The 24,168-nt window shown below is 44.9% G+C and overlaps 1 protein-coding gene across 5 annotated transcripts in view; it reads right to left on the minus strand.

Moving 5' to 3' along the window:
- SFSWAP (splicing factor SWAP) overlaps positions 1-24,168 on the minus strand; it is a 579,257-nt gene that overhangs the window by 255,979 nt on the left and 299,110 nt on the right. For all 5 annotated transcript variants that reach the window (XM_078667992.1, XM_078667991.1, XM_078667989.1 and 2 more), the window contains exon 13: positions 13,246-13,433. In XM_078667992.1, the coding sequence (XP_078524118.1) occupies positions 13,246-13,433 (188 nt within the window). The remainder of the gene's footprint in view (positions 1-13,245; positions 13,434-24,168) is intronic.

The following is a 24,168-nucleotide window of genomic DNA, read 5'->3' on the forward strand; positions in this document are numbered from 1 at the left end:
AGGGGTCGGGAAAGGCACACAGTGGATAGCGAGCATCAAGAAGTGCAGGGGGAGAGAAGCACATGAGGAAGACTGTCAGAAAAAGCATCACTGTCGTTGAGTGCTTTACCAAATAGAAAAAAGTAGGAATTGAAAAGCAAGCAGTAATAGCATAAAAGCCAGCCTATCAAAAAAGATGGTAAAGAGGCTATGCTCCATGGGTGGGTCAAACAAAGATTGACACGGTTGGGGCACGAATTATAAGTAGGCAAATGAGAGTGACAGGAAAGCCAACCAATGGAAAGCAATAGGTGGGCTCCTAGCTTGGTAAGACAACAATATGTCTTTCGCAAACTAGACCGCTCTGCGGTCTGGTAACCTCAACCTAAAAATGTCCATTCAGGAATTTGAAGAAAAATATGTCTATGCCACTGGATGAATAATAAGTATGCAATGATCAAAGAAGTGCCACAGTTGGCACTCCCCCTTGCCCAAAGAAACAATTTACACAGCTTGGGATATTTGGTTTCAGGCAGGCTAAATCTGACAGAGGATGAGAGTGTAAAAGCAGTATGGTGGAGTACTTCCTAAAATGAAAATGCTTCATCCTAAAGGTCATCCTTCCACCAGCAACAAAGATTCCCTCACTCCAAGAAATACAAAGACACATTATGTGTCTGTTGAAGGGACTAGCCAGCCTTCCTCTCGCTGCATGAAGACAAGTCGTATCAGGGACAGCTCGTCACTGAAAAGAGATCACCGGCCGCAAGCAGTGTTTAACATGTTTGGTAGTGAAGACAATTATTACACTTCACATTGTTTACCTTTCCAGCAAAGGAAACTTTTCTAATGGCACAACTTGAAGAATTCCCCCAGAGTCATTAGAGTAGGCTCATTTGCATTCTTGTCAGTTCAGTAAAATAGGTATTGGATTTAAATCATTCATTACTGGAAAGAATATAAAACTAACCGCTCAATCCCTCAACCAACCATCAAAAATAAAACCGTCCGCCGCCTGGTAACTTTCAGAGGAATATGTAATCACTCTGTATTTTTCATCAAAATTGTCACCTCAAGACACATCGCAATTGTGAGAAGTTGGCCTGATATGTAGTGCTCACTATTCTAGTGATCACTATGTATCAGTCCAAACAACCCTTATTGATGATTGGTTGTAAGTCAACCTTATAGACCAGCTATCCTAGTAGCATGGATACGAGCAGTCTAAGGCTAAGACTCTAGAGGGCGTGTTAAGCCAGCTGTTTTACCATCACATTACCCCTTGAACACCCAGTGAAAGGACACCACACAAGTTGTTATGAAAATAAACAGTGTATTTATTTATAACAAGACTACCCTGGCTCTTTATGAGACAGGGAGCTAAGCACACAACAAAACTCTTATAAAAATACTTCAAGTCGCACAATGTACACAAATGCCCGAGGGGCACGAAAAACCATATACTCTAAAAGTGGAATGCGAAATTACTAGCAGGTAAGTACAGTACTAATAGGCTTTGGAATCGCTAGGACTTGACTATGGAATCGTTAGATTACTTCTAGGAGGCCTAGGGGACTCGGGTGCAGAGTGGGCACTCCCACGCGGGATGCGGGACAAAGTCTATGATAGCTAGTAACGTTAAAGTTAGTGTTCACGGGCGAACCCGACCTGGTAGGGAGAAAACGACAGTGGATCCTGACCCTTGGATAGTGAGGCTATGCTGGGGCACCGAAATGCCGAAGTTACCTAGCCATGGGGCTGCAGCTGCATATGTCTCAAAAGACGTCGGGAATCCTCGTTGCCGGACCAGGAGCCTGGAAGAAAGGTGCTGGCAGGTGACCAGTGAAGAGAGTTCGAAGTGATCCAAGCCTGGATCTGGAAGATGGATGACACCTGAAAGCAGAGGGGACCAAGTTCGTGACTACTAGCCAGTAGTCAGTGGGCACCAGGAGGGCACCGGATGGTAGTCACCTCGACTAGGTGAGTGGGCGACGCTGTGCTCTGCAGATCTCACGGACCAGGAGGCGTTGTCGGCGACCAGGATGGAGAGGCGAGCTGTCCCACGATGGATGAAGCTGTCGGCGTCGAAGAACCCAGGATTGGGCAACAAAGCCTTGGCTAATTCAAGCCCACGCGGTGGACTCAAACTGGCGTCTTGGGTGGACCAGGAGGGTCCGGGGAGCTCCTCTTCTGGAAGGGAGCAAGAGCCAGTCTGGAGCAACCAGACTAGCAGCAGTGATGTCGTCGGGCGTCGTTCAGAAGGCCACAAGCCAGCGGGCTAGTAGCCAAACAACGCGGTGAGCAGCAAAAAGCAGAAGGGCCCCACGCCGATCGTGGAGATGCTGGGGGGCTGCTCTTCGGTGCTGGAGCTGCTCAGGGTCGGGGCTTCTCGGACCCCAAAGCACTCGCCAGGAAATTACTCGGCGGGCTTGCTGTGCAGAAGTCGTGCAGTCTTGGCAATAGTCGGTCCCTTGAGGTCTCGTCGCACTCGCGGTTCTCAGCTTGGCTGTAGAGGTGAGTAGAGGTCGGAGGTGCCAGGGAAGCCGGGTCTTGTCGAGCTGGGCAGTCGGATTCCGGAGGAAGGACTTACAGCAGACCGCAGTGTTCTTGCGATGGTGCCTGCGGATGCAGGGTGACTACTCCTTAGTCACAAGGGAGAATCTTGAAGAAAGAAATCTTGAAGTCCTTTCGCAGAAAGTCGTGTCTTGATTCCAAAGATGATCTAATTTGGAAGGGGGCCTGCTCCTACCTTTATCTGGGAAAAGGGGGCTGGCAGGCGACTAGGTCCTGCCCTATGGGTGGGACCAGGAGGGGGGTGGTTACACCCACTTCCTTGGCGGGCTTTTCCCCAGCTCAGGGTCTGGAGTGTCCCTGGAACTGGTTCAAGCCGGCCTATGCATAGTGAGCACCGGGGTGCCACTTGCAGTCACCTTCCTCTGAAGCCCTGCCTACCTAGGATACACAAAATCCTGTCTGGGACGGTGCTGGCACCGCCCCTGGCAGGAAACCCTTTGTCCTTATCTCCTGCTATGGGAGGACTCCCAGCAGCAGGAGGGCAGACTTGTGTCTCGGTGGCAGCATCCATTTTGTGGAGCTGAGGCTCTGTTTGACTTTAACCGGGGTTAGGGGTTACATACATGTCGTGTCCCTCTAGAAGGGTGGAATGCTAACCCCGTCGCCAGAATTGGCGAGGGGTTAGTATTCTAATTCGTATGACACCTTACTCGACATGTTTTGATAAAGCGATACCAGAGTTGGCATATAACCGCGAGGATTATAATGCACTTAAGAGTATATGGTATGCGATATCATGGAAACGGCTAAGGGATAGATCCCGAAAGCCGCAGACAGGCTCAGCTCATGCCAGAGCACCATCTCACACGATTCCAAGCACTCTGCCTTCAGGATTGTTAAGGCCTGCCATAGGAGTGACTGATAGGAGATCTGTGTGTCCATTTTAGGGTTAGATATAGGTATACTATATCTAAAGCAAAGGGTGAGTACACCACCTTGCCCCAGCTGTCGTGCAGCCAGTTGTGTCAGTTTAGTTAGTCAGTCCAGGGGTGGCACAATACATGCTTCAGCCCCTGGGAGACTTCTGGGTGCACCTCAGCCCTGGGTACAGGGACTTGGAGAGGGCCCAGTGCCAATTCAGTACCTGAGTACAATTTGGATAGAGAGAACAGCTAGGCTGTGGGTCTGATTAGCAAGCCCACAGCCAGGGAAAGTCGTAAACCAGTGCAGCAAAAAGCAAAAATCTGGGTGATCATAGGATTGCAGACCCTACTCTCCTACAGCAATTGAGATTAATTTAAAAGAAATCCGACTAAATATTAAAATTACTTCGCAGCCTAAAGTGGCTGTGGAAATAATGCATTTATTTACAATGACAATATTTATAACAATGCATGATTCATGCATGTTCCCAAGTGTCTTACAATATGTTCATATTTATACACCTTTGACGGCTAAGCAAGATACCTGCCTCGGTGACACTAAAGCATTTCTGCAACAGATGAAAAGAGAAGCCTATTTAACAGAGAACACTGAGTGGCTGAGCCTGTTCGGCAGAGATCAAAGAGGGGAAATCTAATATGAAGCAGGATCACCAAAAGAGATGGCGGTATCGCTGGTATTTTAGAGCAGTAATAGTTTAGCAAACAATGAATGGCGGGGTTATTGAGCTTCATTACTGGTGCCCCAGGGTCTACTGCACTCCAATTGGCCTGATACTCCCGTCTTTGCTGACAAAGAGGCAAGTGCCAGAAGAGCAGTCCAAAGTAACTGAAATAGGTGGAGAACTTCAGAAACGGAGATTAAAGTAGTAGTTTTTAGAGAACACGTAACACTAATGCCCAGGGACTACTTCACTTTTAAATAGTAGAATTTTAGGTTTTAATAACAAGGAAGTAAAACAGCACACTTACAAATACCAGAAGGTCCCATCACCTTCTGAACCACAGAACCATCCTCACACACTGGTACAACAACGCAGTTTATGCAATGAGAACTATTGGCAACGTTAGAACGGAAGATATGATCAAATCTTTTCTTCTTGCACCTTTATGAGTCCCTTGTATAAAAAGTGGATGGTGGTTGCCAGGATACCAGTACCCAAGTATTGCTTTGTTTACAGTTGTTTACTGGATGACAAGTCACCAATGCCTGGGTGACTAAGGACAGTAAAATTAACTGGTGTTCTTAGTTCACATGGACTCCGCTGGGACAGCAGATGAATAGTGGAACCGAACACAGTATATACCACTTTATAGGGCCTGTAGCTCAAGCTTCAATGTTCATGGCTGACATGTAATAGGTGCAGAAGCACCCCCAGGAGCCACTAGGATACTCGGTGGCAACGGGTCTGGGCTATGGCAAGGGGTCACTGCACCTTCGACCAGCAACATCTCTAGAACTGTAGGAATCAGAAGAAGCTCCCCCAGTACGAGAGAATATAACCCGTTCCTGATTTCAGGCCAGAGGACCTTTGGTGAGACGGGAGGTGGATATAGGCACTTTATAGACACAAAGGGGGCAAGGGATGCTCACCCTTTTCAATGTAGAAAATCAGCTAACTGGACTGGGATGAGGAGACCATGTGGCTCTAGTGCAGTCTCTGTCGCTCAATCCCCATGCTGATCTTTCCAGTCAGCCAGTACTCGGATGACCAGACATTTTATAGGCTCTGACCAATGAATTTAACATTACTAGGCGATGAAGTGGTTAAAGCGAAGGTACGCCTAATACTGCACATCTATTACTAGCCGCAATGGCTTTGCATGTATTTTGCTGGAGAGCTGTTGTGTGGGAATGACCAGCTGAAACAGTGTTTTACTAATCATGCCTCAAATTACAGCCCCCAAATTACATGCCTCAAATTGCATCCCCCAAATTTAAACCACAGTAATGGCTGCTGTTAATGGTATTATTAATAACCAGTACTATTTCATATACTGGGAAAACTCTTAATTGGAACCAAAGTTGTTGCTCCTTCAGAACAAAGCCACGGTTTTGGTAAAAGTAGAAAAGGAAAAAGCTTTCGGGTGCAGAAACATGCCACATTAACCCCTTGCCTGCAGGGGTAATTCCCCCACGATGCGGGTGGTGGGGGGAGGGTCCGCGGCCCAGCTGAGCTCATGACGAGCTTAGCTCATCATGACTCACAGCGGAGCTGTGCTCATGGCGAGCAGAGCTCGTCACAGACCCGCCCACTGACTAATTCTCCCGCACAGGCAGGGAATTAGGCGCGCGTGGGCGGACCGCGGCAGTTATGACGAGCTGGGCTCATCATGAGCATGGGAGGGATAAGGACTTCAAAACGTTCATACAGGTGTAGTTACATCTTCAGACGCTTCCTCAGGAACAGCTGTTGCACCTTTAAACGTCTCGCACCATGGGAGCTATTGCGAATTTAGGGGTTTGCACCAAGGAACGCGTCATACTGACTAATGTTTTGAAATAGAGCTGCTGCTATGCCTTCCGACTGCTTGCACCAGGGTAACCACCATGCTTTCTGATGGCTCACACTGGGGTGGCTTTTGGATGGCTCATACCACAGCGGCAATAAAATGTAAAACTCTGTTCTGTGCTTTAAAACACACTAGTAAATGACTGGCTATCTTGTAAAATGTAGAGAACGCTCAGACATACTAGGAAGCACTCCAGTATGTTGGCCTTTAACTGGGTTTTGGATTAGTGGTTTACAGAAGGAAATGTAACCATCTGCCCGTGGAATGTAGTGCTGTAGATTCACATGCTGTGCATACTCCTGCCATAAAGTGTTATGCCTGATGTGTGAAAGTTGTTTTTCTTAGAAGTCTATCGAGTCACGAGGTACTGTGACTTCGCCTCCTGGCAATAATGGACATGGTCATCGACTCCACTGTTAGATTGTTTTCCCACACAGCGGTTGAGAATGGAATGCGAAGTGAAACGATATATAAAGACATGCCCATGCATAAAAGGAAATGGAGCAATAGAGGAAATAAGACATGCGTGCAGGGAGGATGGTCAGCGCATGTGAATCTACAGCACTACATGCTGCGCTCCTCCCACCCATCTGGATGTAAAGCTTTCTATTCACCACCAGGCTACCTAGCCTTGCCCTCTGGAATCCCCCAACCCTGTCACTCACAGAACCCAGACAGCAGATACACATCCTCGCAGAAGCGGGCTGAAATGGTTAGGCAAGCAAATACCTACTTTCTAAAAGTGGTATTTGCAAACACAGAATATTAAAATAAACTTCACTAAAAGATGTATTTTATTATTCAGAGTTCAGGCATACTAAACTCAGATTTCTACCGTGTTCCCTGAGTCTGTTAGGATCATAGAATGTAACAATTCTAACAGCCCATTCTGGCCTATGAGAACAGGTAGCCTTGCAATAGTGAAAAACGAAAATGGCTGTAATTCACTGTTAGGACATGCCACACACATCAAGGCTTGTCCTTCCTTATACTTACAATGCACCCTGCCCGTGGGCCTACCATAGGGGTGACTGATATGAAGAAAAGGGAAGGTTTAGGAACTGGCAAGTGGGCGCACTTGCCCAGTCAGCATGACAGCACGAGACTGCACGCAGGCTCTGCAATGGCAGGCCTTTAATACACATTTTACCGGGCTGCTTCTGTGGGTGGCACAACCAGTGCTGCAAGCCCACTAGCAGCATTTGGACTTACAAGCCCTGGGCACTCCTGGTGGACTGTACTGGGGTCTGACAGCAAACGAAATAAGCCAATCATGGAATCAAATCAATATATACATTTTATACAGGTAGCACTTGCACTGTGGCACTGATTGGCAGTGGCACAGTGCTCTGAGCAGTTAACACCAGCAAATCAAATGAGGCACAGTAACAAAAAGTGGAAGGGAGACCCACGCCAAGGTGCCAGGTCTAACAGGTACCATCTGTAAAGAGATGAGACGAAAAGCCAAAGATATTGCCAAGAGAGGAGGTGCAGAGTAAAGGGACCCAGGACTGCGCCTTGTGGGCAGTGCTTAATTTGAGCCGATGGTGGAGCCCCACCTGCACTCACGTTTAGGGACAGCAATTATCTTTTATAAAAAGATCTTTTGCTGAAACCTCGAAGATTTCGGAAGGAAAAAACTTATAAACGCTCCTTTTCAGGAATGGCACCCAGGATCTGGAACTCACTCCCTCCGGAAACAAGGCTCATCTCCTCCGAAACAATCTTTAAGAGGGAAGTTAAAGCGATCCTCATGGCAAAATACACATGATCTATTGCTCCGTATCACTCATGAATCTGCCCTGTAAGTCCTGCCCGACCCTGGTCTACTGTACCACCCGTGTTATCGAATTACTTAACTGTATACGCTCACTCTTTGTATTTTGTTATAATGTTTGATGCACCTAGTTGATTATGTATATTGTTATATTATTGACGCACCTGGTTGACTTTGCACACTTTACCCTCTCCATCTCAACGTTCCTTACTCCCCTAATACTCTCGCACCTGTGGGACTATACACCCTGCTCACACCTACCTCAAATGTGCCCACCTTTAAACTCTAAATATTCTAAACACGCTTAAGCAAGTATATGCTCCTTATTATTGCACTTTATACTATTGACGCAATTGTTTGTCTATACACTGTGTACCGACACTACCTCACCTGTGGCCTACCTCATGTCCTTTGTCCCACCTATGTAACTAGCACCTTGTACCTAACTACCTCAGATATTACTCTGTATATACGCTTTATTACTTTGTATTTTTTATCCCCATGCCCTTGTAAAGCGCTCTGATATCTGCAAATATCTTGTTCGCGCTATATAAAACTTTCAAAATAAAATAAATAAAATAAAGAGACTTTGATCCAGATCCAGAGAAAGAAACAAGTGAAAAGGAAGTGGAAAAGAAAGATGGAAAAAAAAAACAAGGGTGAAAGCAGAGATGAAAAGATGAGAAAAACTAAGAAGATTAAGAGGAGGGTAATTAGTTGGCTGTGGATTAAAGAGGTCTGAGGTGGAATCAAAACTTCAGAGGAGTGATATTCGACACACTGACATTCGATAGTGCAGTCTATGGGATTCTGAGGAAAACTCTGGGCCCGGCACTTGCTCTTTTACAAATTAAGCACTGCCTGTGGGATAACACAGATTGTCAGGGGCATAGAAGTGGAGCACCATGGTACAGAAGCCGGACCGAGAGATCAGATGAAAACTGCCTGAGAGTGGATGTCGTGAAGAGACATTTGGGTAGGATGTCTAGTAGAATGGGAGATATCCATAGTATTAAAAGCTGCAGAGAAGGTTAGCAGTTTGAGAACGGGAGATAAAGAATTGTAGTAGGCAGAATCTATGTATTTTGAAGTGTGGGTAAGGACAGTTTTGGAACAGTGTGAAGCCCTAAATCCAGACTGAAATGGCTCTAGGATGTTGTGAGTAGTTAGGAAGGGCGTAGATCAAATATGCAAGCCTGACCCGAGCAATGATATCTATCTGAAGAGAAGAAAGAAAAATCAATGGGCAACAAAAATCCACATACCGCATATTTAGTATTTGCACATTCAGAGCCTGGTCATTTCCAGGCCTTCAGAAAAGATATACTCCTTCAAGAGGTTTGGACTCCTCTCTTATAAGTATAGGAGACTAAACCGAAAAGTTTCATTGGCATGGAGGGTGAGAGCCCTGGGACTTTTACCCCTTCCCTCAATTACAGCTCAAGACAATATGTATGGCAAACTCTGAAATGCAGAGAATCATGCTGGAGCTAGCACCTGAAGATAGCTTCTTCACTGAAGCAGCCAAGCAAACATATTGGATATTGATGGAACATTGTCCTAAACGCAAGATGTGAAGAAAGAAGGTGGTTTAGGCTATGAGGATCATTGTGCATGTTAAGGTTCTATCCTCGACCTGATCATCTCCAAAGAGGAGTCTATCCAACTCGAGTCCATCCAACCCTGTGACTGGTCAGATCATCATATTGTCACATTCTTTATCAATGAAAAAGTTAAAGTTAACCCGATTCAATTCTCCAAGCCCAAAGTCTGGAAAAGAGACATGAAAAAACTCAACCCATGCTCTTTGCCCCCTAACAGGTGCAATCTCCTACTGCCACCGACAGGCGATACGGACGTTCAAACACTGACTGACCACTATCTCAACGCTATGACCTCTATAATTAATGAGGCGGCACCTATGCAGCTAAAAAGAGTCTCTACTAAAATCTCCAATCCATGGTATGACGGGAGACTCAATGAAGATAGACGAGACCTGCGAATGGCAGAGCGTACCTGGAGATCAGCTCCCTCGGCAACACACCTAAAAGATCTGAAGAAAAAGAGAAACGCCTACTTCAGGAAAATAAAACGCTCAAAATCAGACTTCTTCAGCCTCCAGCTCGACCAAGCAAAAAACCGCCCGAGAAAACTGTTTGAGCTAATCAGATCACAATCCAAGGATCAACCCCAACCACTCAACAATGGGCGTGAGGCACCCTCCTGTGAAGACTTCGCTGCTTTCTTTACCCAAAAAACTGACAACATAAAGAGCGATCTCCTCATTGACGCAAGCCTCTACTCCAAACCCTAGTGCCTAGCAGCCACTGAACCAAAAAACAATGCCACATGGTCAACCTTTGGCACATACTCAGAAGAAGAAATCGGCAAACTGCTCAGCACCCTGAAACCATCCAATCATCTCACGGACCCCCTTCCTGCTACCGCAGTAAAAGACTTTACCCCTTTGCTTATCCCTCTCTGGACTAAAATTATCAACAGTTCTCTCCAACAAGGAAGCATACCTGACTCCCTCAAAGTTGGTCAGGTCACACCTCTACTAAAGAAACCTACAGCCGACCCCTCTGATCTCAACAATTACCGTCCCATTACCAATATTCCCACTCTCGCCAAACTGCTGGAAAAATGCGCACAACTACAATTGACTAAACACATTGAAAAATTTGATCTCCTCAACCCTCACCAGTCAGGCTTCCGAGCAGGACACAGTACAGAAACTGCTATGACTCACATAATTGACGACGCACTTCAAATGCTAGACCAAAACGACACCTGCCTCCTCATCCTCCTTGATCTCTCTTCAGCATTCGACACCGTTAAACATGAGAATTTACTAGAGCTTCTAAACACAAGAATGGGTTTATCTGGAACTGTTCTCAAGTGGTTCACCTCCTTTCTTCACAACAGGTCGCAGAAATTCAAAAGCAACAACCTGATGTCCTCGCCAATACCCGTAACGCTAGGTGTCCCCCAAGGATCCTCTCTATCCCCAACTCTGTTCAACCTAGTCATGGAACCCCTCACCACCTTGCTACAAGCATCCAATGTACACTTTCACATGTACGCAGATGACACCCAACTTTATCTCAAATTACAGTCCCCCAAAGACATCTTGCTCCTGAACTCAACGATCAGATGCACCCAATCCTGGCTTGCCGATAATCATCTCAAACTCAATGCCCTGAAAACAGAGTTCCTTCTGATCTCACCTCCAGCGAAGGTCTCCACTACTCAAATTTGGCTTAAACACCTAACCGCACTCAATGTCCAACCCACCATCGTGGACCCAGCAAAATCTCTAGGCATAACACTCGACACCAATCTGAACATGCAGCAACATATCAGCAAGGCAACAAAGGGAGCAAACTTCCAGATCAATACTCTGAGGAAACTTAAACCCTACCTCCCAGCAAAAGACTTCCAAACCGCAGTACAAGCACTAGTCATCCCTCGAATTGAATACGGCAGCATCGCTCTCTGTGGACTCCCCCTAACTACAACCGCACCCCTAAGAGCTTCTCTAAACGTTGCAGCGAGACTCATCACTGGGTCAAAAAAACACTCCCATATTACCCCTGACTTGAAATCCCTGAACTGGCTGCCTTTTGAAGCTAGAATACATCTGAAAATCGCCTGCATGACACACAAGGCGTTACATCTAAACTCACCCGGATACCTCGCTCAGAAACTGACAATCTCTGGAGGAGCTAGAAACACTAGAGGCACAAACAATCTTCTGTTGAAACCTCGAAGATTCCGGAAGGAAAAAACATATAAGCGCTCCTTCTCAGGAATGGCGCCTAGGATTTGGAACTCACTCCCTCCCGAAACCAGGCTTATCTCTTCCACCACACTCTTTAAAAATGAAGTAAAAGCTATCCTCATGGCTAAATACACCTGAACTACTATTTCGAACACTGTTAGTACTCTGCACCGATCTATACTACATGTTTGACCCATTTGTTTATTTGTATTAACTATCTTATTACTCACATGTTTGGCTTTGTAGCCACCTATTTGTACTATTTGACCTATTGATTTATCTGTCTGACTATGCTCCCTCATGTACTTCTCTTTGTAAAGCGCTCTGATATCTGCAAGGATCTTGTCCGCGCTATATAAAACTTTCAAAATAAATAAATAAATAAATAAGGCTCATTCAGGAGGAAGAAACAAATCAACTATTCATTTTCTGAAATTTCAGTTGAGTTTGTTAGCCTGACACACTCGAACAGAGACATCTACATGCCTTGTTATGTGCAAGTTGTCCACTAGTGTAGCCCGAAATTGAGGAGGCAGAAAAATCTTATTAATTTCTATTGCGGAGGCTGATCAGGAAATTAAATGGAAACACAGGACTCCAGAAGGGGTGTCTAAAAGAATGTGCATTCAGCTGACAAGACTACATCAATACAGATTGGGGAATCTCCAAGTTAGGAAGAAATAAACTTGAATTTACGGTCTGATGGACGAGAGTCGTGCCAGAAACTCAAAGAATAATTGAAGGATAGAATACAAACTTGAGAAAAAAGATCTAGTTAGACCTTTGCCACATTAAAGAATGCTAGGATTGCGCCTAACAGTGAAGAGTAAGGACTAACATCGAAATAGTCTAGAGATGTTGTTCCTGATCTTGCTCGTGTGTAGCAAGGTTGATAGAAGGTGCAAACCCTCTAGTGTCTTTGATGGGTTTGATGCAGAGATCAGCATCGCAGAAGGTCTTAAGTTATCTGGGGATAAAACACGTTTCACAAACCATTTGGAAGAAATATGAAAGGTCTTCAAAGGTACATCAGAAAGCTTTAAACTGTTTACATACATCCACAGCTTAGGAAAATTCAGTGGTCTGATACCACAACGGTATTATTTTGCCCATGAAATGTTGACGAATCATTCTATTCCAAAGACATTCTGCTGCCTGTACCAAATCCCATTTACATACAGAAGATATATCACAGCTGGTGGGAGATGGTATCCTCACAAAAAACGTACGTATTTCAAGAATCTATTTCGCTATCCCACTGGGGAGATAGCACAGGTAGACAGAAAGGTCTCAGAAACACGAAACAAAGGAAAGGGCTGCATCAGTAGAAATACATATGCCTTACACCAGATGCATGCCACATAAGGTCATGCTAAAATTAAAAATAGCGACAAAAAAGCGATTGGTCAAGGGACAAGATTGCCAAAAGGGAACACAAAGTAGGGCCATATATTCTCTCTGGTCAATGATGCAGAGTCTGAAGCACAGCAAAGAGGAAGGAGCTATAAGGCAATGGCCTGGATCATACAAGGCAAGAACTATACACAGGCACAGACATGCATCCTATGTTTTCTGATTAAAAGCGGTCCTGTATCCCGGGTCTGTTAACTGAAATCAAATTAGTGGTGAATAGAAGGATGCAAGAGATAAGAAAACGGCATCATTGGCACAGATCCCAAAATAATGTCTTTGCAACAATCAGTGACTTCAGGGTGGTTGCATACTAGATTTGTTACCTCCGGACTGTACGAACACTCTTCAACTCGATCACATTCCAGTTCCAGTGGGTTTTTCAGGGTCTGTAGAAACAGTGCCGCTTTCCTTTTTCTTTCCGCTTGTAGCTGTTTATCCCTTGATTCTTTTGCAGCTTGGGCCAGCTTCTCTCGGGCAGCAGCTGCTAATCTGTCTTCCAACCTCTGCTTTGCTGAAGAAAGGGAGACAGGGGATTGACACCTTCATAGCCTAGTCATTGTGGTGAATAATCCAGGCATCATCCTGTTACTTAAAGGCATGTCTGTGCACTCTTGAACACATGCAAACAAGAACTAGGCTGCAGCGTTAACACACATCCAAAGCTCACACAGCACATGAAGCCCACAATGAGAATGGTTCGGTCCACAACTCGTCTTGAATTTGGCAAAGTTCATCACTTTATTTGAGGCACAAGAAAACTGAAAGTACAGCCTTGGCATTCCTAAGAAAGTATAAGAAACCAGTGCACTGAAACTGCCACAGGTGGGACATGCGTAGAGCTTTCTATCATGCAAATAGTAACTTCTTCACAAATGTGATGCCCTAAGAACTGAACATGTTATGTAGGACTAACACTCCACCAGCATCATGCAGCATTGAAGGAAAAAAGACTTAAAATTGCTCCATGGGCTGTCCCTGCCCTCAGTCAGGATTTCACTGTCCAAATAGGATACTGGAATGAACCACAGTTAGTAAAGCATAACTCCGTTCAGTGCAGCTTAGAAAAGATGCTATGACACTTTTTTTTTGCAATGAACTCTAGCGCTATTTCAACCCGATTCAGAAGCAGTGTGTGGCTGGTCAGTCTAGCAGATGCATTTGTGTGAAAAGCAGGCCATTGTCTGGAACTCTTCAGAACCTCATTCTGTGAATTATACAATCTTTTGACAGTCAGCAGTCTTTAAACTCCCCAACCAATTTCTGCTCTTAATGTATGAGGGGCATATGGCTCAACACAAATCCCTTGACAGAAGTTACACTTACAAAAGAATGTTGTGATAAATAATCCTTTGAGGGTCTTTACAAGGTACAACTAATGATTTACAGCTGCATACCAAAAAGTAAAGAAGCTGTGAACTGATTTGCAAGCTTTCTCAATCCTGCGGGAGCGCCTCCCATTATCAAATGAAACACACTCAACAGTGACAACCATCGGCCTCTACTACAGACACAGCAAGGGGCATAAGGGAGAAGACGTGGAGTCCCAATGCTTGGGAAATCTCTTGAATTTGTTCTGGTAAAAGCACAACTTCTCCTTCTTCAGTCTCAACACAGGTCCATTTGGGGTCCACAACTACTGGCAGGAAGGAGCCAAGAAGATTCCACTCAAACTCTACCAATGCATTTCATGTGGACAGATGTAGCGCTTCGCAATAGCACCTCTTTGGCAGAGACACAGTAACAAATGACATTCAAGGGTAACAAACTTAAACGGGAATAGCAATGTCCTGTCTTAGGCTGGATGCCAGTGCCCTTGAGGAGCACTTTAATTTGAGTTGGAACTAATCTTGTGAATGTAACGGTCACAGAGAAACTACGTTTTAAAAGCCATTTTGAAGCTCCAGAAAATAGGCTTACATTTTATGTTTTAAAGCAAACAACTAATGTTCTGTGATACAAGCACTAAAATGTGAGGCCTTTCAAGAGAGACACATTCTTTGGCTCTTCAAGAACATCACACTACATGACTAAAGCAGGACCTGGTTTAAAGCTTAATACTTTTCTTGAAAATAAGGTAGGCTACTCGATTTATGTATTTGAACACCAGGTTTGACAAAAAATACAATCCATGTTGATACGGATAGCCAATGAAAGTGGTTTAGTTATTGTGAAGCTGGTAAACTTCTCAAAGTTTAAAACTACTACCATGTTCCGTACATATTGTAGGCATGCAATGCGGCACTTCAGTCCACGGACAATGCCAGTTATGAAGTCTAATTTGGAATTGATGGGCGAACCTACTACACCATATGATGTGATTTATTCAGGTAGGGCTTGGTTTTCTTCACCGGCCAGTGGCAGAAGACCGTAGAACTGGTCATAGCACCTATCTGGGTTTTATAAATCGAGATTGCATCCAATACAATGTCTAGATTTTTTGCCACCTTTGCAAAGGTAGAAGGAAGTCAAATAGCTTGAGCAGTTCCGCAATATTGTTTTCAAACTGCAGCTTCTGATTAGAACGGAACTAAATGGAGCTCATGGGCTCCATTGCAAGCCGTTGCTCGCTACTCAACCCACAGGCAACCTCCTTCACTTCCTATATAAAGTGGTGAAGTTAACTCCTGGGACTCGCAGAAACGCCATGTGTCTTCAGTGTAGGAGTGGTACTGCAGCCTGAGAGGAGTGCTTGAACAGGAGGAGTGGGAGAAGACCGTCCAGTGGTATTCTACAGTCAGCCTACAAATCCGCTCATGTGAAATGTTACAGTTTAACACAGTTGTTTAAAAGTACTGAAACAAATCACTCTATGGCACCTTCTGACAAGGCAGCCTCCTCCTGAGGCTACAAATCAACAAGTCACTGTTCACCTTGTCAAAGACTGCAGAAAAGTCCAACAAAACGAGAAATGAGAGATCACCATCACACAGCAGAGCCCTAAACCAGCACTGCCTCAAACCCGTAATTGAGCTTCAACACAAGCTGATGGGGGACCAGCAGCCGGAGGAAATCCAAAAAGACAGACATCTGAGGCACCAATGCATTCTACAATAATAGGACACAGCAAGATAGGTACACACACAGGAAAATACAGCTCTGATGATTCCTTGGGCCAAGCGATACCTTTGTGATCAAGTGTTCGTACAACATTTACAATCCCTAACTGGAAAGGTGCAACACGTTACCTGTGTGTACGTTGAATGTGTGCACTCTGGTGGTAAAGTAACACCAGCCGAATAGCACATGTCCAGTAAAGGCTCAAGAAAAGACGCACAGTAAGAACAGGGCAGAGAAGTGGAGGTGACACTTTTTTAAAGTTCTTAAGATGAAGTAATTTTGGTAGAAATATGAAAACAGTCAGGGCGAGGTGTGAAGGAACTTTTCGGGGAAAAGCACAGCATACGCACTTGAAAGACTGCGCCTTCTTCAAAGCATGAAGTCAAACTCGTGTGGTTGCCTGGGTTGTATCCTGTTACTTATTAGGAAGGCGTGCAAGATGGACCCAATTTTAAGTAACCTGGCAAACTATTCTCTGTGTAGTGCACAGTGCGACTTATCCCGAGACTGCTCTTGTTGGATACCAGTTGTAGTGGTTCAACGTTTGTGCGACTAAACCTTATGCATCCTGCTGGTGCAATTGTGTTCAACAGAAACAAGTGGCTGATACAGGCCTTTGAAGCCCTGAGGCTGCCTTGCTAGGTTTGTGATGCCGTCCCTCGTGGAGGGATCTTCACCACTGTTCATCTCAATGTACCACTTCCATGGCACAGAGTTCACAAATGAGACTACATACAACAGTCAATACACAAATACAAGTATGTAAAGAAGCAAGGCGTTGACAATAGGATTGTGCACAGAATGTCCTTCTTAGTGATGGACAGAATACCCCACAGAGAACTCACTGTACTTACTCAAAAGCTTCACAGATTAGGTTTGAATTATAATGTCTGAGACGAGCAATCAAATCCCAAAGAAATAAACTACAAATCACATTATGTCGATCCACAAACAGGCGACAGCAGATGCACCATTACTGAAACTGAATCAAACAATGGGACCACAGGAGCTACCAAAGATGGCTTCTTTTCATGAGAAACAGAACCGCGCCCAACCAGCCTTTAAACATATTGTCAGTGCCAGTATACCAGCCATGTGGGGAGCTACACAGTGACCTTAAACATTACAAATAGAAAAAGGTTTCACTTTGAGAGAGGGTAGGTCTACTGAAATAAACATGAAACTCATTGAAACTAGAAGACATTTAGGAGACCAACTGGGACTCAACATTTACTGTGAGCAACTAACTGCTAGTGTAAGAATCAGGCAAGCGCATGGCATTATAAGTTACAGTGAAAACCAGAGACCCTCCGCCATGCACGCCATGCACCGACCACCACAGCTTCACTGCCCATCATAGCCTTCAACTTAAGTTTGCTTCTGAGCAGACAGTACGTGACTAGTGCACACAGCCGAACCTGCAGCAAGAAAAACAAATGTCTATCTGACTTTGGCAGTTCAGCAAAGCACACACAAATATCAACTGTGGCTATGTCCAGTACCTGGAAACTAGTTTTTCAGTCATCTGTGTATTTCATAGGGCCAGACTATCCAGGCACTCCAAAGGGTGGCAGCCAACGTGAACCTGTGGTTGCTAATGTGGCTCACTGTCGACATCCAGAAACCTTTGCTTTAGAGAACCAGGTGCCACAAAGTATATCTATGCTAACTTCTCTCAAACATGAAGATCTGAACAAGAGCCTTGGATTCAATTCAGCATCTCAAAGACCTTTTTCAAAGATCTCTATTTCGGCCAGTCTGACCATAAAAGCACAAAAAAAATTACAGTACATTTCATTCAGTTGAGTAAAAACATCATTGCTCTATGTAAGGTGCAGAATTGCATAAAAAGAGCATGTGCATTACAGTATTACATATAATGCTCGGCTATCCCTCATGCCAGCCTCAAAGCTCCTCGAATTAACTTATAAATTTGGGAACCAATAAAGTGCATGTGCAATACATGAGCAGCATAAAGGTCTTTACAGTTTTTGAAATCCGGGATTCATGATGCTAACATAGCGGCCCTCACCTGATAGCATTCGAGAATGTATACAAATGGAAGATAAAGCAGCAAGTGCAACACATTGTCATTAAAAATACTCTTTTGAGAATCATAAAATACTTTAAATCATGTAGGAAAAAATACCTGAGGGCCAGGTTGTAAGATATGTAGTAATAGTCCGGCAGAACCTAGATCTTTAGGATGGCCGGACGTGCACACCATATAGAGAATAAAATAAAAGTGATATTGAAAACACGATGGGCATGTGGGTGTCATATTTTAGTATCCTAAAAAGCTCAGTGCAGTGGCTGGTTCCCACATTCCTACATAGCTGTAAAAGCCATCAATGTCTCGCCTTATTGTATCCTTGGCAGAAAAATAATACATGATATTCAGTCTACGCTACAGGCCGGACAATCCAAGTTCGATGAACACCCCCATTTATTTTTAAAAGCACGCAACGGGAGAACCCCAGGCCTAAACTGCAAATATAACTTACTTGGCAAGGACTGGCTGGATGTCATCTAGGGCAGGCTCTAGTCTGACTGTGCTTTTATTTCTAAAAACCCTATGGTCAATGAACCAGACATGGACCTCCCCTGTATCTGGGCAAGTTTATGCTCCCTATAGCTCTCTATCAGGTCCTTCCTTGGTGTAATAGAGCAGCTTTCGTCTGCATTGTTTCACAGGTTTACCCAACCCATGGCCACGAGAGTATTCTTAATGAAGGCCAGCCATGGTAGTTTGTACGCACCCGGTTGGCTCAATACTTCACTCAGCTCTTCCCTGTATGCAGCCAATTCCAGGGTACTCCAAATACGTCGACAGAATAGAACAGGTCTAAGAGCAGCTTCGCCTGCAATTGGTCTAATCCCACGGTCCATGCGAAGCGGTGTGAGCGGAGAGCTTGGGGAAAGACCCACTAATTGTCTAACAAAAGAGTTCTCAATTCTCAATATGGATCCACATGGACAGTGACCCCAAATTTCAGCTCCGTACAGGGCGGCACCTCTGGCCTGGGGTTTATAAATTTCCACCACCGGGCAAACAAATGAATGGGTGCAGCTCCTACATAGCTTTCTCCATCCCCCGTTGTCAGCACCAGCTTTAAACTTCCTTTTTTTTTTAGTTTGTGCCCCCCAGTTCATTTTATCAGTGAGCATGTTACCAATGTATTCAAAAACAAACACTCTATCCAGGGGTCTCCCATCTAGGCGAGAGTTTGACCAGTTACTATTACTTGCATTAAAGATCATGTATTTAGTTTTCTGTAGGTTGATCTCCAGCACCCCGTTTTTACAGAATTCGTGAAGAATGTCTAGGGCATCTGAATTCCCATAGGTGATTTTGAGAGCAGGAGGGTATTGTCAGCGAACATCACAACAGGTATTTTACGGGTGGCCAGCTTAGGGGAATCAATAATCTTCCCTGCAATCAATGACTCAACTAAACCGTTAATAAAAAGGCAAAAAAGGGTACGGCCAGAACGCAGCCTTGACGTACGTCTCTTTCTACAGGTATGGCGATGGTAACTTCACCATTTTTTCCATACCTGATTTGTGGAAAATTGCCCTCATGTTATCGTTTCAGTTGATGGCAAAGATATGCTGGAACCCCCATATCCAATAAAATGGCCCACAATGTATCCCTCGCTACCAGGTCGAATGCAGATTTTAGGTCCACAAATATTAAATAGAGACTGCCACCCTCTATGCACACTGATTTCCAATGTAGCAGTTGTAACCTAAAAATGTGGTCTATTGTAGACTTCTTCACTCTAAACCCGGCTTGGAAGGGATGAGGACATTGTGCTCCTCCATCCAGCTCTGAAATTGTCCCAGCAGTATGCGGGCAAATATTTTTTGGCTTATGTCAATAAGGCTGATAGGTCGATAATTAATGGGAAGGAGTAGAGATCCCTTTTTATAAATTGGTATAATTTCAGCCCCCGCCCAGGTAGCGGGAACCAACATTCCTTGCAGGATAGCATTGAACAAAGACCACAGGTAGGGGACCCAAATAGTAGATTCACTACGGAAGAGATCCCCGGAAATATCATCTATCCCTGGAGCCTTGGAAGACGCTACCCTGCTCAATGCATCAGTTATCTCCTTAAGAGATATTATACGGGCATCAAAACAAATTGGCTCGGGGGCAGAAGCTTATTACCAGCTGGCCCATACACTTAGATATAAGGATTCTAAGTGAGCCTTCCAAACATTAGCCCCTATATTGTGTTCTATTCCCAATTTTCCATCTTAGGAGCCTGAATTTACTACATTTCAAAAGTAACTCATATCATGGATACTTAGGGCGCATCTCAGGGTGTCTAATTTATGACATTCCAATCTTCTTTTTGCCTTATTGAAGCTGCCCTTTTTTCTCTTATTAACAGCCTATCCTTAAGTTTTATGGCAACAATGAGAGCTAACTTGGCTCTACGGCAGCTATCACTATAACAGGCATGTTGTGGTCTTCTGTTCCCCTTTATTCTTTTGTTAGGGTAGAACATATTAACCATAGTAGATACTGGATCCTGGTAATTATCAAAGATTTTAGAAAGAGAAGTAGGGATGCCTTTGGTCAAAGGTAGTTGATTCACGGCCATGAGGAATGGGATGATGGTTTGGTATAGAGAGGCCAGATTTTCTTGGGATTGTCTGAATTCCCCCATCGAACTCTCCTCCTGCCATTGGTCAGTGTTAGACTGCAGTCGAGAGGTGGATGCGTTTCAGATACACTCTTAGCACAGGGCGAGGTCACGTCTATAATAAGAGCATTATGGTCGCTAAGATAACGGGGCACGATCTTAATATCTAGCACCCTATGCCAAGATTTTGTATCTAACAAAATGTGGTCTATAAATAGGCATGTCACGGTCTATTAAAGGTGTAATTCCCCGGTGTGTCAGATTTTGTGCAACCATTACACGCTCGTAATGAATGATTCAATGCGAGTGTGTTCATCTGCAGCACCAGTGGAGTCCATGCCCGAGTTGGTGGGATGTTGGGCTCTTTAATGGCTCAATGTAGGTCCTCATCACTGAGGTTCCCTGCAGTCCAGCAATTCAGGGGCTTGCACTGGTAATTATAATCACCACCTAGGATCACCCAATAATTGGCAGGAATGGGGAGCAGAAAGGCGTTCAGTTGCTCAAGAGATGGTGACTCTAGGCTATAGCCAACCGGCCCGGGAATACATTTATCAGGACAATTCTGACCTTTATAAGAAAGGTCAGAAAAATATAAAGAATGTCACGTTAAGCTGTCTGTTTCACTACACATCCCAAATGCACACCGACCCAGGTGCAGAGTCCCCGTGAGGGCCTTCCCTACCCTCAGAAATGGCTGCTATACCATACGACGCATAGCAGAATCTACGCGTGTCCACCCTAGCCCAGGTTTCCTGGAACATGCAGCTCTTGTATTGTTCTATGAATGCCCCCCACTCCAGGTTATCCAATTTGGTAGTGAGACCTGCAAAGTTCCAAGAAAGTACCTGCAGCCTGGATGGGTCTGCACAGTTAACTGGGATTTGAGACTGGTCACCAGTCGTAGATGTACCATGATCTTGTTGGAATGGGCTGGTCGTCTCCACCCCCATAGCCCTTAAGCCATTACTAGCAGCAGAGTGGTCAGATATGGGGGATGGGGGTTTTGAAATCACCCACGATTGGCAATTAAATGCTTGTATACACTCTTGGGATGGATCAGGCAAGAGTTGGTTGATAAGAGCTCCATACCCTCCGCTGCTTTCAGCTCCTCTCTCTCCAACAACACACACCTTTGCCTGTTCCCCTTTCCACTTGGATGCCCAAACCGCTGTGCAAATTCCCCCTGTTGAGTGTGGCTCCCCCCCGAAGGCTCCTCCTGAAGGTCGAATCTCTCATTTGTGGGCCCTATGAGGTCAGTCAATCTACGGACTCTAGACACCCAAATCGGTTTGATAACAATAGATTGAAAAATAATGGTCTGGGTTGACCTGGCCCAAATACAATATTACTAGTTCTGATTCCACGCCCCCACCTCATGTCCACCCCAACTTTCTGTTGCGTCGATCAAGCCCTGCGTGGGAAAAATAACCCAATGGAAAAGACCTTATGCTCCCATCCTGCCATTGATAGTTTCAGTCGAGGAAAGCTTGTACAACAACTGGGTTTCTGAAATTAACCACAACGCAATCCCCAGGGACATCTTTCGGCCTCCTGCACCACCCAACCCACCCTGCGTGTCATAAGGATTTCACCTGCATCTTTGTAACAAAATTGCAGCTGCTTGGCCAGCCAAAATATACACATTTTTCAGTTTGTAATGTGATTCCCTAGAACCCTTATTCAACCCAGGTACTCCTGTTAGAATAACAACACATGGTGTTGAGGCCAGGGGGAGATTAACGCATGGCAGAGCTAGCCTCTCTTCATTGACTTTTGTTCGTGTAGTAGACCCCTTACCAGTCCTATGACTAGTCTCCTGCTGAGGTAAGTAATCAATTACTGGTGGCCTTGCTATGTGAGCCCTGCGCTTGTTACCAGCCTCCACCCCATGACTAGGCCCCTGACAGTGTGTACTAACATTAATTCTGGGCCGAGCTGCGATATTCATACATTTATTTGCCTCCTCCTGATTAGTCTGGTTTGGGATTGTGTTATTTGCAGCTATGGAATTCAACCTAGTATAGGGAGGAACAGCCTGCAATACCAGATGATTTACAGACTCAAACGCCTTTAAAATCGCCCCTGCCTTGCCTATCCCGGACCTCAACCAAGGTAGAAAGCTTATCCATCCGTTCCATCAGAGTGTTAAGTTAATCTTTAACAATTACCCTTACTTGGACCTGTAGAGCCAAAAGACTGATCACCCAAGCCGGCTGCTCCATGCCTACTTGTGAAGAGTCCCCTGTCCCACCCTCTCCAGAGTCACCATTTACTGAAGGCTCTGTAACACGCTTCTTGCGTTTAGTCCCCAAGCTTACAGCCGATTTGGATTTCCCTTTTCTAGCGGGGCCATGATGAACACCCTCCGGATGCAAGTCAGTGCTAGATGTTTCACATAACATTGCACGAGTCCTTGGCTGGGGCATTGGAGAATCAGAGGCAAAGCTGGTGTAGATAATGATGCATCATGATTGATAAAGGGTAAAGCCGGGGTTAGTGATAAACACCTTTCATTTAGTTCAATTTCACTAGCCACTACACCTATGGCCCTCTTGAGTATCCTGTCAATCGAGGTTGGTAGAAAAGTTGTTACAGGTTGCGGGGGTGGCATTCGCTTTTTCCCAGCGAAGGTTTGCTTCCCCATTTTTGGGGATAACACGTTTGGGTAAATAAAATCTCCTACGCGACTTTTAACTGCGTTCTGCCCTGTCGCTGGCTCCAGATAAATGTGACTGACCAGTACAAGCAGAGAGGAATTAGTGTGCTCAAGAATGAGATAGCTATTCTTATTCCTCCGTGGCCGGCCTAGAATCTATGTGTTCACAAAGGCAATATATAAAATCAAAGAATTAATAATAATCAACACTAAGGCATTTATTAAGCGCACAGCTACCCCAATGGGAAGTCCCGGTGCTACAGCAGACAGATAGCAAAGCAAGATCACTGACTAGTCCTAGACGCTGAATAGCCAGGTCTTGAGAGATTTACGGAACTCAAGTTCTGACTGAATCAGGCACAGGTGAAGAGGAAGTTTGTTCCAACATTGAGTGGCACCCACCTCAAATGACTTGCCCCCTGATCTAGTTTTTCTTAGATCTGGGGTGACAGGCAGATGTTTAGAATTGGAGCGCAGGGATCTGCAAGGACTATAAGGACAAAGTCTCCTCCTAAGGTAAGCCGGTCCTAGACCTTGGCCTGCCCGATAGGCCAATGTCAGAGCCTTAAACTTGATCCGTTTGGCAATGGGGAGCCAGTGCAGTTGTCTCAAGAAGGGAGATATGTGTTGTCTAAGCGAGACGCCACAGAGTAAGCGGGCTGCAGCGTTTTGAACCGTCTGAAGTCTACGTAGGAGGCTCAAAGAAAGAACCGGATATAGTCCATTCGCATTGTCTAGATGTGTAGTAACCAACGCATGGACCACAGTTTTTAAAGTAGCGCTAGGAAAATAGTTAATACATTTTTTTATAGTTTTGATTTTGCCAAAGCAGGCGGCCAAGACTGTTTGGACCTGAACGGCAAGGGATAGATGAT

This window comes from Lissotriton helveticus, chromosome 11, assembly GCF_964261635.1.
Source record: "Lissotriton helveticus chromosome 11, aLisHel1.1, whole genome shotgun sequence".
NCBI classification, from domain to species: Eukaryota; Metazoa; Chordata; class Amphibia; order Caudata; family Salamandridae; genus Lissotriton; species Lissotriton helveticus.